At 42.1% G+C, this 13,925-nt stretch overlaps 2 protein-coding genes across 2 annotated transcripts; both read left to right on the top strand.

The window, feature by feature from the left end:
* Positions 1-1,312: 1,312 nt before the first annotated feature.
* LOC139541763 (urotensin-2B-like) lies at positions 1,313-3,448 on the top strand. The gene is made up of 5 exons (XM_071346718.1): positions 1,313-1,492; positions 1,872-1,976; positions 2,114-2,151; positions 2,506-2,599; positions 2,749-3,448. The coding sequence occupies exons 1-5, from the start codon at positions 1,393-1,395 to the stop codon at positions 2,772-2,774; spliced, it is 363 nt and encodes a 120-aa protein (XP_071202819.1). The 5' UTR covers positions 1,313-1,392; the 3' UTR covers positions 2,775-3,448.
* A 1,344-nt stretch (positions 3,449-4,792) lies between these two features.
* LOC139540716 (platelet glycoprotein V) lies at positions 4,793-9,221 on the top strand. Its single transcript, XM_071344623.1, has 2 exons — positions 4,793-4,891; positions 6,517-9,221. The coding sequence occupies exon 2, from the start codon at positions 6,522-6,524 to the stop codon at positions 8,523-8,525; it is 2,004 nt and encodes a 667-aa protein (XP_071200724.1). The 5' UTR covers positions 4,793-4,891; positions 6,517-6,521; the 3' UTR covers positions 8,526-9,221.
* The last annotated feature ends 4,704 nt before the right edge of the window (positions 9,222-13,925 follow it).

The raw sequence follows: 13,925 nt of genomic DNA, 5'->3' as shown, positions 1-13,925 counted from the left end.
AACCCCTGCCTACATGTACATATTACCCCAACTACCTCGTACCCTTGCACATTGACTCGGTACCGATACTCTTGTATATAGCCTCGTTATTGTTATTTTATTAATAAAGTATTTCTTTTTTTTCTTTGCTAATCTTTTCTTCCTTTTTACTCTGCATTGTTGGGAAAGGGAGGTAAAGTCTACGGTAAAGTCCACACCTGTTGTATTTGGCGCATGTGACAAATAAAATTGTATTTGAGTTAAAAAATGGATTGTCAAATTGCTTCTTATCACAATAGAAGGAAACAAATGATTCCCTATAGATGTACTACTTCAAGGATATCAGATATGGCTTTCATCAGAGCAATCTGTCAGGATGAAACACCATCTGCTTTGACAGTTGACACTATTATAGAACTTCATTTATTGAATGATTCCAAAAGTACACCGTACAGCCAGAGGTACAGACAGTGTCTAGGAACGTTTTGCTCTGCAATGTGAGTCATGCCTGGAGATCCATCAAGTTATTGACTATATTTTCCACAAGAGGACCGGACTGTTTCACAAGATGCAATATATCCTTGATGTTACAAGGTTAATTCACTGTGACTCACTCAACCAGGTTCTCTAAATCCTCAAGCCCCGAAATCTGTATTATAAGGATATGTGATGTTTATTTGGGATGAGAGGCACAACTAGACGTCAATAACTTCCTCAGAGGAAGACAAAGGTGTCAATGAAAACAGCACTCAAGAAGCTTTATGACAGAAACAGGCCAATCAAAATGGGTGCCAGGCACTTCATTTAACTAAAACTGCCGTACATAAACACAGCAGCCATTATACTGACAGAGAGGGGTCACGTGGTTTGACCTCGGTGATGGATGTTCAATCAGCCCCACATTGGTGCCGATGCTCAGACCTGGAGCCAAGATTGAAGAGCTCATCTCTGGGCACTTTATAGGGACAGAATCAATTCACTTCTCCCCGTCCAAGATTCTCCCTCTATATTCTTAAGGAAGTAATTCATGTAAAAGAAAAGGACAAAGTGCCAAGAACATCTGACTGTCATCTCCCGTAAATAACAGGTGATAGATGACTTTCTCACTCTGCTGGCTTTGTATCTGTCGTGTTGATGAAGAGCCGCTGGCCACGGATCCAGATCGTCATATTTCTGTCAGCCACTACATGGTCCCTCTTGCAAAGGACGGTGGTCCATTGACGAAAGCCATGGTGACTACCTATTGATTGAGTGCACTGGGGGGCTGACTGCCTGCCCCCCCCCCCTCCTTCTTCCACATCTGACAGGATAAAAGTATAGATGGGATGGACCAAAGGCAGTGGATTGCTGGGGCAGGTTGAGAACGAGTAGATACTACAGTAAGCACTTCTTTGGGACCGTTGCTTCGTTGACATGGACAGTTTTGTCTCTGTGAACTACTGGCTGGGACTGCTAGCTTTTATGCTTCTACAAGGGGTAGTCAGTGTGGAGGGAAGAAGCATCTTCAACCCTGGTGAGTCTGCTGGTTTGGTGACTGAATGTGTACTAGCTGCTGGCCTATTTGAGGCATAGACTACCTGAAGATGTAGGCAGTCTGAGGACGCTGGTTACAACTATGGGTTAATTCCCAGCTGTTTGCATGCATTGTCAGTTGTTATACTGTGAGCATGCAAAAGCATATGAATAATTATTTTGTTGGTATTCTATGGCGAAGTCATTTAGTGTTTGCTTGGCAATTCAATTGTGTTCGTCTAACAATACTGTTAATACTACACTGTGAATGTGGCTCAGTTTAAAGGGGATATTGTGTAATTATATATTTATGTACACTAGGTACTTTTGAAGTTGTTTACAGTAAATCAGATATACTGCCGTTTTTTCCACATATTCAGGAAACCATGTATATCCCCAAAGAGGAGACACAGATGCCCAGAACAAGATTCTAGCATTGTTACTACATAGAAGCTTAGAACCTATTGAAAGAAGTGACGCTTTAGGTAAGGTTTTTACAGTATATCACACACACACACTACAGTGTTTGTCAATGTAAAAAATAGAAGGATGTGTATATATAATATTACATGGACTGTTTCTCAGGTTTGCCGTTTGCGCTAACACTTTTTTTTCTCTGCAGGTTTAGAGTTTGCCAACAAGCTAGCGGAGCTGAAGGAGGTAGGTCATTCAAGTGTTTGGTACACACAGAGTGCAACAGTTTAAGCAATTGGTGTGTTCTGTGCAGTCATATATTTCATCCAGCTGAGAAGACGGCATGCTTTTAAGCAGGGTTTATGAGATGAACAGGTAAACATAGTTCTCCTTGACTGAGACACTGAAAATTCCCCTGGGATTTAGCCTTTACATCAAGCAAATCTACCTATTGTCTGACGGAGTTCAAATGAGAGCTCTAGCAGCATAATCTCTCATGGCCTTGGATAGGGATTACCTTACCTGAGAGACGGCACCTTCCATAAAGACCGACACGGGGATCCTTTGGCCGTCTGTAACCACTGTGTTCTCTCCTTACAGATAGAGGCTTTGAAGGTGGACTTAGAGCTGGAAAGGGAGATCTCATCAAACACACTAGCAGAGGACGAGTCCATACCGAGGAAAAGGGCTGAGCGTAAGTTTCTTATTGCTTATTGTCGGCGATGGCACTGATTTCAGTCATAACACATTTCATTTCCTATAGTGGTCTTCATTTTACAACAAAATGATTCTCCTCCTTGTCATAGAGCAAGAGACTGAACAGTGTTTTCTCTGTGTCCACAGCCTGTTTCTGGAAGTACTGTGTATGACAGCCTAAGGGAGAGAAGAACCTCTGAGTCCTGCTGCATTGCCCTAAAGCTCCAAAGACTCAACACGCTCACAGACATCAACACAACTCACCCATTACCAATTGTTTAAATGTTGTAACATAACTAATATACTACTACTATAATGTACTCATCACTGTGCTGTAACCTCTGTGCTGATGTCGCAGTATCGGGCGTCTACAGGTATTTATAATAGGTTCAATGACTGTTGGGTCTAAATCAGGGTGGGCATAAGTGACATTTTATTTGTGTTGTTTTGCATAATTACCTTGTAGTGCATAATTACCTCAAACGACTGAAACTACTTGATGGCCAGTTCTGTATTGGATGTAATGTTTCAGATGCTTCTCTACAGGACTCCAACTTTTGAGATGACAAGGAGTTATCAGCATTTCTCTAAGAATGGAAAGTATTGTTGTCCCAACCTAACATATTAGTCTGCTGACAAAGGACTTGGTCCATGTTTCCACGCCCAGAGTAGGTGTCCTCTTCTCAACATGTTGACTTTGTCTTCCTCTAGTGGTAAATGGGTGCAGTGACGCAATTCATGTACTTTCCATTGTCAAATATCAGTATTGCTTTGATGAAATATCAGTATTGCTTTGATGAATGTGTTACCGTTTCCTTCATTTAATAAACTATATATTATCATGCTAGCTTGTGTCTTGGCTACCAGTGATTATGTCACTCCAGGAATAGAGAAATAAATGGTTAGATCAACCCCTGAATTGTAAGTCACTCTGGATAAGAGCGTCTGCTAAATGACAAAAAAATTGAAATGTAAGGACCAGGGCTGTTTTGGAAATGTTTGGCTATCTTTAGGCTATATCTTTTGCCTGAATGAAACACCTTTACAACTCAGTCGCAAAGACAAGATCTGGCAATAATCGTGTCCAGTATGAGAGTGAGAAAGTCCATTGAGGTGCACACGCCTTATAAGTACATTTTTTGGGGGGTACCTGTATAGCCTCAAAACATGGTTAAAACTATCATTTTGATATCATGGATGGTCAGTCCTTGCATCCGTACCTCTGTCTACAGATGTAGGATCTTAATTTGAGCCAGTTTGAGCCAGTGCAGGAACATCCTCATGAGCAAAAGAGTGACCAAATGAAGATCCTACATCTGTATGAATTTGAGAGTGGTTACATTTCTCCAACTCCATCCCTCAGCTTTTTTTACAGAGACAGGGGCGGGGAGGACACTTTGTTATTGTCTCAACTGCTGATTACCACCTTAAATACAGTATTATTTACACATTGTTATGTAAATAATACATATTATTTAGGCTATTCAATCTTGCACCAAAAATGTATTGTTTTAATTACATTTTACCAGTTTTGTTTTAGTCGTGGTAAAACGATGCAATTTACAGTTCTACAATTTTGTCTCAGCTGAGAATTATTGCTCTGCCCATGACTTTGTTTTTCTGCCATGGTCTCTGCCTCTCTTCCCTCATTGTCACTGTGGTGGTGCATTTGGGAGCCGAGTCATTGGCTGGGTCTGAACATTGGGCAGTTGCACCAATGATAGGGCTCTCTGAATCCTACAGAGAGATAGATGGGAGTGGAGGGACATCTGAGAAACCAGTAAGCCTGTGCAATCAGCTGCCCTGTCAGAAAACCACAATGGAATATTGGAGAGAAACGTGTGGCTATGAAGCATCACTGACTTACCTGAAGCGGTAGAAGTGTAGACCTGACTACAACAGGATAGGGTGAATTATTCGTCACTCATGGCCTAATCAAAACAAAAAACGCAGACAAACGGCGAAGCTCGCAACCATACACAAATGCACGCAAGCACACCAAAATAGAACAGAGAAAACCATTTTAACCTACTCCATGAGAATGTTACGGGGAACAGGGAGCAGCAGCATTGGCAACCGTACAGTCTATAACTGATATATTGTAATGTGGGTCTTATCTCCCATGTTCAGCGGCCTGTTGACCGAACACGGGCTTGCATGTGGTCTGCGCATCCTGCTAAGATAAATTATACGGAAATGGAGACGCATCCTATCAAGTCTCTCAATTACCAGGCATATAAGGAAACAAGAGCAGCATAACAAGTCTGCTGTGGTGCGTCTCGTTTGAAAGGTAGGCAGAATTCATTGCATCAGTCTACTACTGCATTCCTTTTCTGTTTATTATAAAGTACAGAAACTCTAGTACTGTGTATTGATTATTTGTTTGGTTAAATAAAGAGAGAAAAAAATGCCTCAAGTCCATAAACTTATCATTCTTGTGCAGTTTATAGTTATAGGCTACATTGAGGATTTAATTTAATTATTTTAGGCTATCTGGCATTAGTGCGTAAGCCTAAGCTTCAGGGGCTAACTGTACAGGCGCCAAGTAGCTTACACGCCAATCGCCAAATGCTTTTGGGAACAGGCAACAAAAAAAAAGGACAATGTCGAGTTTAATTCAATAAGAGAAAAGCTGCGAAATGGAGAGTTGAAGATAAAGAGAAGGGAGGGCCTGAAAAGTACTGTTTGGGAAAGAATTGGTGAAATGGTACAAGAGGATGATGGATGATTGTGAGGTGCTATAGAAATTCGACAGTCACAAGATGTCACGCCAAGGGAACTGTAGCCTACTGTTCAGACGGGTTGAATTGAAACTGAAATCTATAACCTCTTTGGGAGCAAAACTCATCACTATGATAACGTTTCCATTATTAGCAGCATCTAGACTGTCCACTTTGAAGTGCTGAGACAGAATGGCTATATAAAGGAATGGAACATATATGACCAGGGCCCCGCCACCATTATAACCTAGACAGCGTCAGATGTGGGCGTTAACAAGCAAGAACTGAGACGGAAAGATAATGGTGGAGAAAGGTCAAGGGAAGTTATTTTCATATAGAGGGAGGGGATTCTATAGGTTATGCAAAGACGGAATACTATAAAGGCAGGGCTCTGTGATAAGAGAATTCAGCTGTTCCATAAAATTGCTTGGCTTTGTTACTTTGTAATAAAGTCTAACTGAATCTACAGGTTCCGGTATCTGTGCAAATATTTGACTCAAGATTTTCCACAACACCTCTCACATAGCCATAATGTTAACTCCTGAAGAATTAAGCACTTCTTGCAGTAAAATTATACACCAAATGTAGGCTAAATTTTGACTCGGGAACAGGAGTGGAGAAATAGGATTTCTTTCTTTCAGCATCTTGAGAGAATGCGAATGCGCAGTTAGATAGCACCTCTACAGACGGTATCTTTATCAGCATCATAAAAACCGATAGTATTTCAACCACATAAAATATGCATCCGAGCCAAACTGAAATCTTATCAGAAAAATGTTGGGTCGTTTTCACAGCTTTCTATTTCCTCACAACCGGTCAAACTGAAGTCATTTTTAGAATTTTTTTCACAGAACATATTTCCCGTATTTTTTTTATACAGCTGACCCACGCACCACTAATAGGGGCAACCAAGCAATGGTTTTTTTTTTTTAAATGGCCAAATCAACTCAAAACAGCTCAATATTTGGTTTGATGTTACTTAAAGGTAATATGGCCTTTAAAAAAATATATAACGTTGCTTGACTACAAAACTGTTTATTCTGGCCCATAGACTACTTTCAAGGTGAGGAACCATCTAACAAGAAGTTGGAAAATACTGAGCTTCACCTTTAATCTAGCAACTTGTCATATACAGTACTAGCCTAATATTGATGATCAGCAGATTTTGATCTTAACACATTTCTCCCTTCAATAGGCACCATGTGGAGCGTATTACTCTTTCTCCTGGTCCAGCCTTTGCTCACCGACAGCATGGTCTGCCCTAGCAGCTGCATGTGCAACCTACATGGGGCCGTCAAATGTGTGGGCAACATCAGGGACGTGCCCAAAGGCATGCCCACCAACATGTACCTACTTCAGCTGAATGGCACCAACATGAAGGTTCTGAACGAACAGAGTCTGGCCATGTTGCCCCTTATGCTGCGTTTAGGCATCAGCCACAGCCCCCTGGACACCATCCACCCTGAGGCCTTCCATGTGGCCCCGCAGCTCCTCTCCATCAAGCTGTCATCCAACGCCCTCTCCAGCCTCCCTTCCCGGGTGTTCAGCCCCTTGGTCAGCCTGGAGCAGCTGCATCTGGATGACAATCGTCTGGAGTCCATCGCTCCCGTGTTGTTTGAGGGTCTGGCCAACCTGAACGAACTGGACGTCAGTAACAACGCCATCGCTCACCTCGCCCCCAATGTTTTCCACGGACTGAGTAGCCTGCGCTATCTCAACCTGGGGAGAAACTCCCTGCAGCAGCTGCCCCCCACCTTGTTCCACTCATTGACGCGGTTGCAGTTCCTCATGCTCTACAACAACAAGCTAGAGCGGCTGGAGGTAGGCACCTTTGATGAGCTGGCCAACCTCCTGGAGCTCAAACTGCACAACAACCAGATCGCCCACATCCCCCCCGAGGTGTTTTGGGCCCTAGGCAACCTCATGATCCTCACCATGTCCTCCAACCAGCTCCAGGGCGTCCCGAATGAAAGCTTCTACCACCTTCCCAAACTCACCAAGCTCACCATCTACAAAAACCCTCTGCTGTCACTGCCTGATAAGTTGATGGGCCAAATGCCCGGGATGAAGGAATTCTACCTGTATACCACCAACCTCAGCACCGTGCCCTGGAGCCTGTTTGCCAACATGAGCGGGATGGAGAGGCTCTCCCTGCACCTCAACAACAAGCTGAGGGAGCTGCCCCCTGACCTTTTTTGCTGCCTGCCCAACCTCCAGAAGCTTTCCCTCAAGTCCAACGACATCCAGGATCTACATCCAGATATTTTCTCCAAGCTGGCCAATATGAACACTCTGCTCCTGAATGACAACAAGCTTCGCTCCCTTTCTGAGGACATATTTAAGGGCAACCCCAGTTTGGCCAGCATCGAGCTGAAGAACAACCAGCTGCGGACCCTTCCGGGGGAGGTCTTCTCTACTGCAGGGGGTTTAAGGGTTGTTACTCTGAGTGGCAACCCATGGGACTGCAGGTGTGGCATCAGAGACATTGCAAGTTGGATAAAGCTTAATGAAGGCATGGTTAGTGATCGGACGGATGTGATATGTCGTAATCCGTACCCTCTACTTCTCCGCCCACTTGGTTCCCTACTCGACGAAGAGTTTAAGTGTGACGTTACCACACGCTCGAGCAGCAGCACCACCCGCTCGAGCAGCAGCACCACCCGCTCTTCGATTGAACTCATCCATGCCGTTTCCACTACAGCTCTTGAGGAGCAAGAATTCACACCCACAACTACTGCACCCGAGGCTCCATCAACCCAACAAACAGAGAATCCTACTGAGAGTATCAGGTTCACCACACCTGGGTCGAGGCGCACAACAGCTGCTACACCGACCACCGACGTTGGCGACATTCTTGACGACGACTATATATTCAAGCCTATGGGCACTGAATCGCTCCCCGTCCATGTCCTATCCCCGCCCTTTCATGACAGGCTGGTGTTTGAGAACGGGCTCGAGTTTGTGCACAACATCCGCCTAAAGGGCTGGGTTTACCTGTGGACGCTGCCACCCAATGGGGCTTACGTTGGGTTCCTCATGGCTCTCCATATCCTTCTAGTGGCCACAGGCGTGGCCCTGATTCTGGCTGCCATGTACGGGATGTACCGTCTCCACCAGGCCACGGAAGACCTAGGAGCAATACTCACAAACAGGAAACACACCATCATATCAGAGAGGAAGCAGAAAGACCCAGATGAACTGTAGCTTCACCAAATGCGAAGATACAGCACAGTATGTGTCGAGAGTATCGTTGTGGTGAAACAGTTTTTAAAAGAATAGTGGAACAAAACCTTGGAAATCTGTCAATGTAAAGCACAAGCCAACGTTGTCTGCATTGTGTGAAGTTCTTTAGTATTAGAAGAGTGTCGCTGACAATTTATTCATTAGGCATATCTCGTCTCCTCCCAGTGGTAGAAGCTTTGAACAACAGGACCAAATAATGATCCTCTCAGGGGGAGAGGACAGTCACAACATTGGTCCAAAGAGCCAGACCATTATAGAGTTAGGCTAGCTCTTTTTTTATTATTATTGTGAAAATAACGGATGTCGGTATTGATGACTACACGGACCTAGCGAACAGTTTCTCAATTGTATTGAGTGAACCATATGTCCACTAAGCAGTGGGTAAAATTCACCTCTGGAGTACAAGCTAAGCAACCTTGTATTACTCCTAGGAATTTGCCAGTCTCTATCATAGGGTAAAGTCAAAGCATATGCTTAAATTAATGGCCATATGGTGACAGTATGCATTCTTTCAGCGATACAAAGATTGGCAACATCTAACCAGTGGAAAATAACGTTGTCGTGGCTTATTAGTTAGACAGAAACGTGTCAGTTGATAGAGGTCATACTGTTTCTGCAGCTGGGGAAAGTAAGCCTAACCGAGTGAATAAAAATGTCCTGATGTCATAGGATTATCTTATTCCTGCCTTTCCCACTAGCAGCTATGAGGGATCCTAATATGCCTGCATATTACACACACACACACACACACAGACACACACACACACACACACACACACACACACAAAAATGTAAGTGAGGTACTGATATCTTACTATTTAACTGCTCAGAGACATCTTGGTAGGCCGACAGGTGTGAATTATGAAAATTAGGTGACTTTTGGATGACCCCCACACATCACAAGACCAATTGTAGTCATTTAAATGTATTAACACATTGAAAAAAAGCAGAAACAAGGTATTACGGACATGAGCTTCATGTATTGTAGGTGAGCTGATGCTCTTCTTTTGACTCACGGGACACTACGGACAGATACGATGAGGCTCCTATCTCAGTCCTAAAAATGGGAAGCTCAAATACACCATTTCTCAATATCATAGAGAAGACATTTTTTGTTTGAAAATGTTCACTGCAATGTTTCCTTCCAAAACAAAAACAAGCATCCACATGAAAAACTGTATTAGGCATTGGTATTCATTCATCACCATGTACAAAGTTGCCTATAAAACATTTGTTTTATTCCATTACTCTTGTGTTGGCAGATCATTCTCATGTAGGCTATTTGAGAACTACACTGTTAAAATAGAAAGACTCAAAACACCATCATTGTGTAGTGAAACCATGAAAAGTAGTTCACGTAAGCTGAGATCTGGTGTTTGGAGAGTGTTTGAATGTAAACCCAATGCCAGTGTTATAATACGGTGAATGTATTTGAAAACAGAATGGAGATTCAGAAAGTGGTTCTTCAATTTGAATATTGGTGTTAAGATAGTCTTGTGAAAACCATTTCTGGTGTTTCAGTGCATGTAAAAGGCAGCATCTAAACACAAAAAGCATGTTTTGGCAGACTGTCTCTCATACAATCAAATGGTTTTGAAATGACAATGGTTTGTAGCGTAAATATTGATTGGGGGTGATTTTATTTGAGTTAAAAAATGTAAGAAAATACTGGGAATTGAATACTTTTCCTAGGGTAGACAATGGCACTAATTATAGGCTACTGTTGCCAGGCCCATTGTGAGATTATAATGATGTTACAAATCAAAATGACAACTCTTTATGTCGTCAAAACATTGTCTTAGTCCACTCAGTCAGTCTTCAGGACTAAACTGTTGTGCTGAACCACCCTTCTTATACTGAGCACATCGGGCCCGATTCAGACTTGCGATAGACTTAACATGGACTCAATAAAATATTAACTCAAAAATGTTAAAGCCCATGTTAAATCAACTTATCTTAATTTTTTCTGTGCTTTGTTCAGAAAGATTAGCAACAGGAGTTAAATACTGAATTTTACCCACTCAACCACACAGCCACGTACCGTGTGAACAACTTGGGCCCCCATATCAGAATGTTTAGATTAAAGGCAAAATTTGAACTTCAGACATTGTGCTGCTTTACTGTTTAGAATTCCTCCAGTCTGGGGCATGGAGGTGGAGAGAGGGCATTCGTGTCTGGTGTGCCCTCTAAGCAAACTCTATGGTGAAGTATAAAAACAGGCAAGTATGCGGGCACCTCCAGCTTTACTCAGGTCCTTCACGAACTCATACAGGAAAGAGCACAACAAACGCTAAGGTGAAACTCTCCAAAATAATCCAAGAAAGTATGCGTCAATGACAATGCGAGTACAAAACGTTATTACATTGAAGAAAGAAACAGAAAAGGAATTCACTCAACAAGAACTAGCCAGCAGATCTGACCCACTTGCTTACAGCTAGTGATGTTACGTTTGATACCGGCGCTCCAAGGTATGCGTCGAAATCGCTAAGCAGCTAACCTCGAAGATGTCTGCCGATGCGTGTATGACTTTATCGGCAGCACGTCATCAATGACCTCTGAAGCTTTGTTTGATCACGTGCTTTTTCAAACCGTATGCTGCCAAACGCAAAATCCCACTGATCACGCCGTTGTTCCGGTGCCTTTTCCGATTCCAAGCTGATTTCAAACACTGACCTCTACTGGACACCGTACATACAAATACAGTTAGGACTTTGTACAAAAAGTTTCACCTAACCGGTAGCTTAGCAGATAGACGAGGGAACTATGTAACAGTCATGGACGTGAGGGTTCGGGTCGAATCCCGTTGAAGGCCCACTATTTAGAAAAGTATTCTTTCTGCACTGTTGCTCAAATTTGTTTTATATAGTATAGTATAAGCTTCTGTCTTATGCATCCTAAATAGTGCCATAGATTAAGTTTTTGCAAAATAGTCAAGCATGATGTAAGATGTGAACCTAGTATTCCAACTGATTAGGCTACTAAAGCCAACGACATACCGCTGTGCCACAATGCTATATTGAAAAGAATGGGGGGGAAAATATCTCTGATAATCACACACTGCTATTTATTGCTGACCAGCAGAGGTCACTAATGTGCATTGTGAACATAATAAAGCTCTGCGTAATTAACCGTTTTTCGGCACAATTTGGTGAGGGCGCCGAAGCCTTAAGAAAGCCTCGGTTTCCCATCACTACTTACAGCTGCACTAGGGTCAGACAGGCTTCCTGTGTAGATTAAGACATCCCGGAGCTGGCGCGAGATATGGCTCGGAAAACGCACCTCAATTTAGGGATGAGAAATGTGTTGTATTCCGAATTGTCCTCTTATCCCAGCTGTTACACCGAAAAGATTGAAAACTGTTGTTTTTATCCTCATGCTAGCTAGTAGCCACAGCAGCCATTGTGGAACGGCATGTCGCATTGAACAACAAAGGAGCTGATTTGTTGACACTGCCATTCCTAAATGGCTGCTGTTGCTTCTGCTACCTAATATTAGGACGAAAGGGACTGTTTTCTGGAAAAACTAGCATTCGTTAAATCTTCTACGCGTAACAGTTGGGATAATGGGACAATTAGGAGTACAGGGCATTTCTCATGCCTGGATTGAGGTACATTTTCCGAGCAATATCACGCCGGCTCTGCAGTGTCTTAATCTACACAGGAAGTCTGTCCGACTCTTGTACAGCTGTAAGCAAGCGGGTCGGGTCTGCTAAACAAGGGCATTTGTTTTGAGTAGCATTTCGGCTGCTAATGGTTGCTATATGCTTATAGTTCAAGTCAAACAGACATTTTGATTCATTGGTTCGTTTTCTTAATGCTACATTGTAATTAGCTGACACGTCATGCAGATGTTTTTATGCAAATGGAGGCCTGTTTTTTGCTTGCCAAGTATTTTTTTTGTTTGGCTTGCCTACTAACTTTATATATTGTTTGATGCCTGCACCACATGCTATATTTTACACTAAATAGCCACTGCCAATTTAGCCTGCTCTAGCGTTGGCCTGCCTTACCACATGTTACTGCATCCCACTTTTGACATTCATATTGTTCTGTTGTTGCTATATTTACAAAGATTCATTAATTGTATATGCATTTTGCTATTGATGTTTAATAATTGTATATTCGTATATAGCAATTTATGAATATTATAGCAGTTAATAACTTCATTATGCATTCATGCACGGTCATTATTGCTTGTTATTATTATTTGCCTGCAGATAAACATACATACTACGTTACCAACAGGCTGGCCATACCTAACCAAAGGAATCAAGACAATGATCACAGACTAATGCCATCTGACCTGTCAACTGTCAATCATATCGTTAAACTCAACTGTACTGTGATTCAATACATCTGAACAACCTTCCATGTACCATCTTCTGAATATAAAGACTCGGGTCAAATACATTAGCCTAATGGATGACTGGTGTATCGCATTGAGCCCTGGGCTGAATTTTTGTATTAGTAGTCATTGCCTGTATTTTTGTCCATGAATCTGAAATATAATGCCATATTTCCCTTGATTTAGAAGAATATGATTAACACCTTACAGATCTTTGAACTGTCTTAATCAATAAAAAAAATGTAAAATACCTGTCAATGTTTTGTCGTCATTTGATGATTTGCAAAGAAAAGATAAAGCATTTGAAACTTCGTCTTGAAAAAGTAAATGTTGTACTCGTGAATTACCCTGGACAAACGTATTCATTTGTATTATCACAAAACGATACTCTCGTATCATTTCTTTGAGCATAATACCGTACATTTGACCTTTTTGGAGTTTATTATATAAGAGCAGGGAATGTACAATAAGAGGAGGTATTTCCATTTACAGTATATGGAAATTACAGAAGAAGGGATGTAATTCTGCCATAAGTGTTTACAACCTTTTCCAGGTTAGTGCGCCCAGTCTCTTGCAATGTGTTGCACAACTCTTGATTAAGTGATGTTACAACACACCATGTCATGTTTCAGAACACCTTATATCTGTCCCAAAGACCCTTACACCCATGTGTTTCAAAACTCCAGCAAAGTTAAGGTTTTGTCTCCTTAACGTTGGTGGCAGCTTAGTTGCCACTAGTTTTAGTGTTACAAAACACTTCATTTTAACAGTGTGTAAGTACAAGTAGAATTTAAGTCCCTAAAAGGGTTACTAAACCTGAAAAGTACAAACACAAGATACTTTGGGAAATGAATGACAAATTCCAAGTGATTGAATATAAAACAAACAATGAACAAAAGAGAATGAAATGCTGAAGAGCAGCCAAGTTCATCACTATGGCGACCGGTGATTAAGCCTTTCCAGTACATTGAACTCACATAACAGTGGGCAGAGATCACACTATTCACATCACTGACA

This window comes from Salvelinus alpinus, chromosome 16, assembly GCF_045679555.1.
Source record: "Salvelinus alpinus chromosome 16, SLU_Salpinus.1, whole genome shotgun sequence".
In the NCBI taxonomy this organism is placed as follows: Eukaryota; Metazoa; Chordata; class Actinopteri; order Salmoniformes; family Salmonidae; genus Salvelinus; species Salvelinus alpinus.
This window is presented reverse-complemented; position numbering and strand designations above follow the sequence as displayed.

Coding starts and splice junctions, on each gene's coding strand:
- LOC139540716 (XM_071344623.1), top strand. CDS start 6,522: ATGTGGAGCGTATTACTCTTTCTCCTGGTCCAGCCTTTGCTCACCGAC.
- LOC139541763 (XM_071346718.1), top strand. CDS start 1,393: ATGGACAGTTTTGTCTCTGTGAACTACTGGCTGGGACTGCTAGCTTTT. Junction 1,493..1,871: donor AAGAAGCATCTTCAACCCTG/GTGAGTCTGCTG, acceptor CCACATATTCAG/GAAACCATGTATATCCCCAA. Junction 2,600..2,748: donor ACCGAGGAAAAGGGCTGAGC/GTAAGTTTCTTA, acceptor CTGTGTCCACAG/CCTGTTTCTGGAAGTACTGT.